Consider the following 669-nt stretch of genomic DNA (forward strand, 5'->3'; position numbering starts at 1 on the left):
GGGAGCGGGACCAAGGCGGCGGGGGGGCCCCGGGGGGCCGTTCTCACCCGTAGAGGCATCACCCTGCGGGTCCTGCTCCGAGACGGGCTCCTGGAGCCGGGCAGAGGCGTCCTGTCCATCTACTACCTGGTGAGCCTGGGGACACGGCATGGGGACAGGGGAGAGGGGACGGGGACAGGGAGCAGGGATGGGGACAGGGAACAGAGATGGGGCAGGAGACGTGGGACAGGGAAAGGGACGGGAAACAGGGGACACAGGATGAGGACAGGGGATGTGGGATGGGGACAAGGGACACAGACGGGGAATATGGGACGGTGATGGAGCCGAGGGAGAAGTGATGGGGACAGGGGGACGTGGCTCCCACCGTTGTCCCCAGGGCAAGAAGTTCGTGGGGGACCTGGGCTCGGACGGGACGATCACGTGGCAGGAGACGGGGCAAGTGTTCAACTCGCCGAGCGCCTGGGCCACGCACTGCAAGCGCCTGGTGAACCCCGCCAAGAAGTCGGGCTGTGGCTGGGCGTCCGTGCGCTACAAGGGCCAGAAGCTGGACCAGTACAAGGCTGCGTGGCTGCGCAAGCACCAGCCCAACGTGCCACCCCCCGAGGAGGTGGGACCGGGGTCAGCTCCCCCTGGCACCCCCGGGGTGGGGGGCGGGGTGGGGGGCAGGCC

The 669-nt window shown here is 69.1% G+C and overlaps 1 protein-coding gene across 1 annotated transcript in view; it reads left to right on the forward strand.

Moving 5' to 3' along the window:
- MPND (MPN domain containing) overlaps positions 1–669 on the forward strand; it is a 5,565-nt gene that overhangs the window by 2,008 nt on the left and 2,888 nt on the right. The window contains exons 2-3 of the mRNA XM_017742467.1: positions 6–129; positions 377–607. Of these exons, the coding sequence (XP_017597956.1) occupies positions 6–129; positions 377–607 (355 nt within the window). The remainder of the gene's footprint in view (positions 1–5; positions 130–376; positions 608–669) is intronic.

The sequence above is a fragment of the Corvus brachyrhynchos genome, unplaced genomic scaffold, assembly GCF_000691975.1.
Source record: "Corvus brachyrhynchos isolate BGI_N302 unplaced genomic scaffold, ASM69197v1 scaffold158, whole genome shotgun sequence".
In the NCBI taxonomy this organism is placed as follows: Eukaryota; Metazoa; Chordata; class Aves; order Passeriformes; family Corvidae; genus Corvus; species Corvus brachyrhynchos.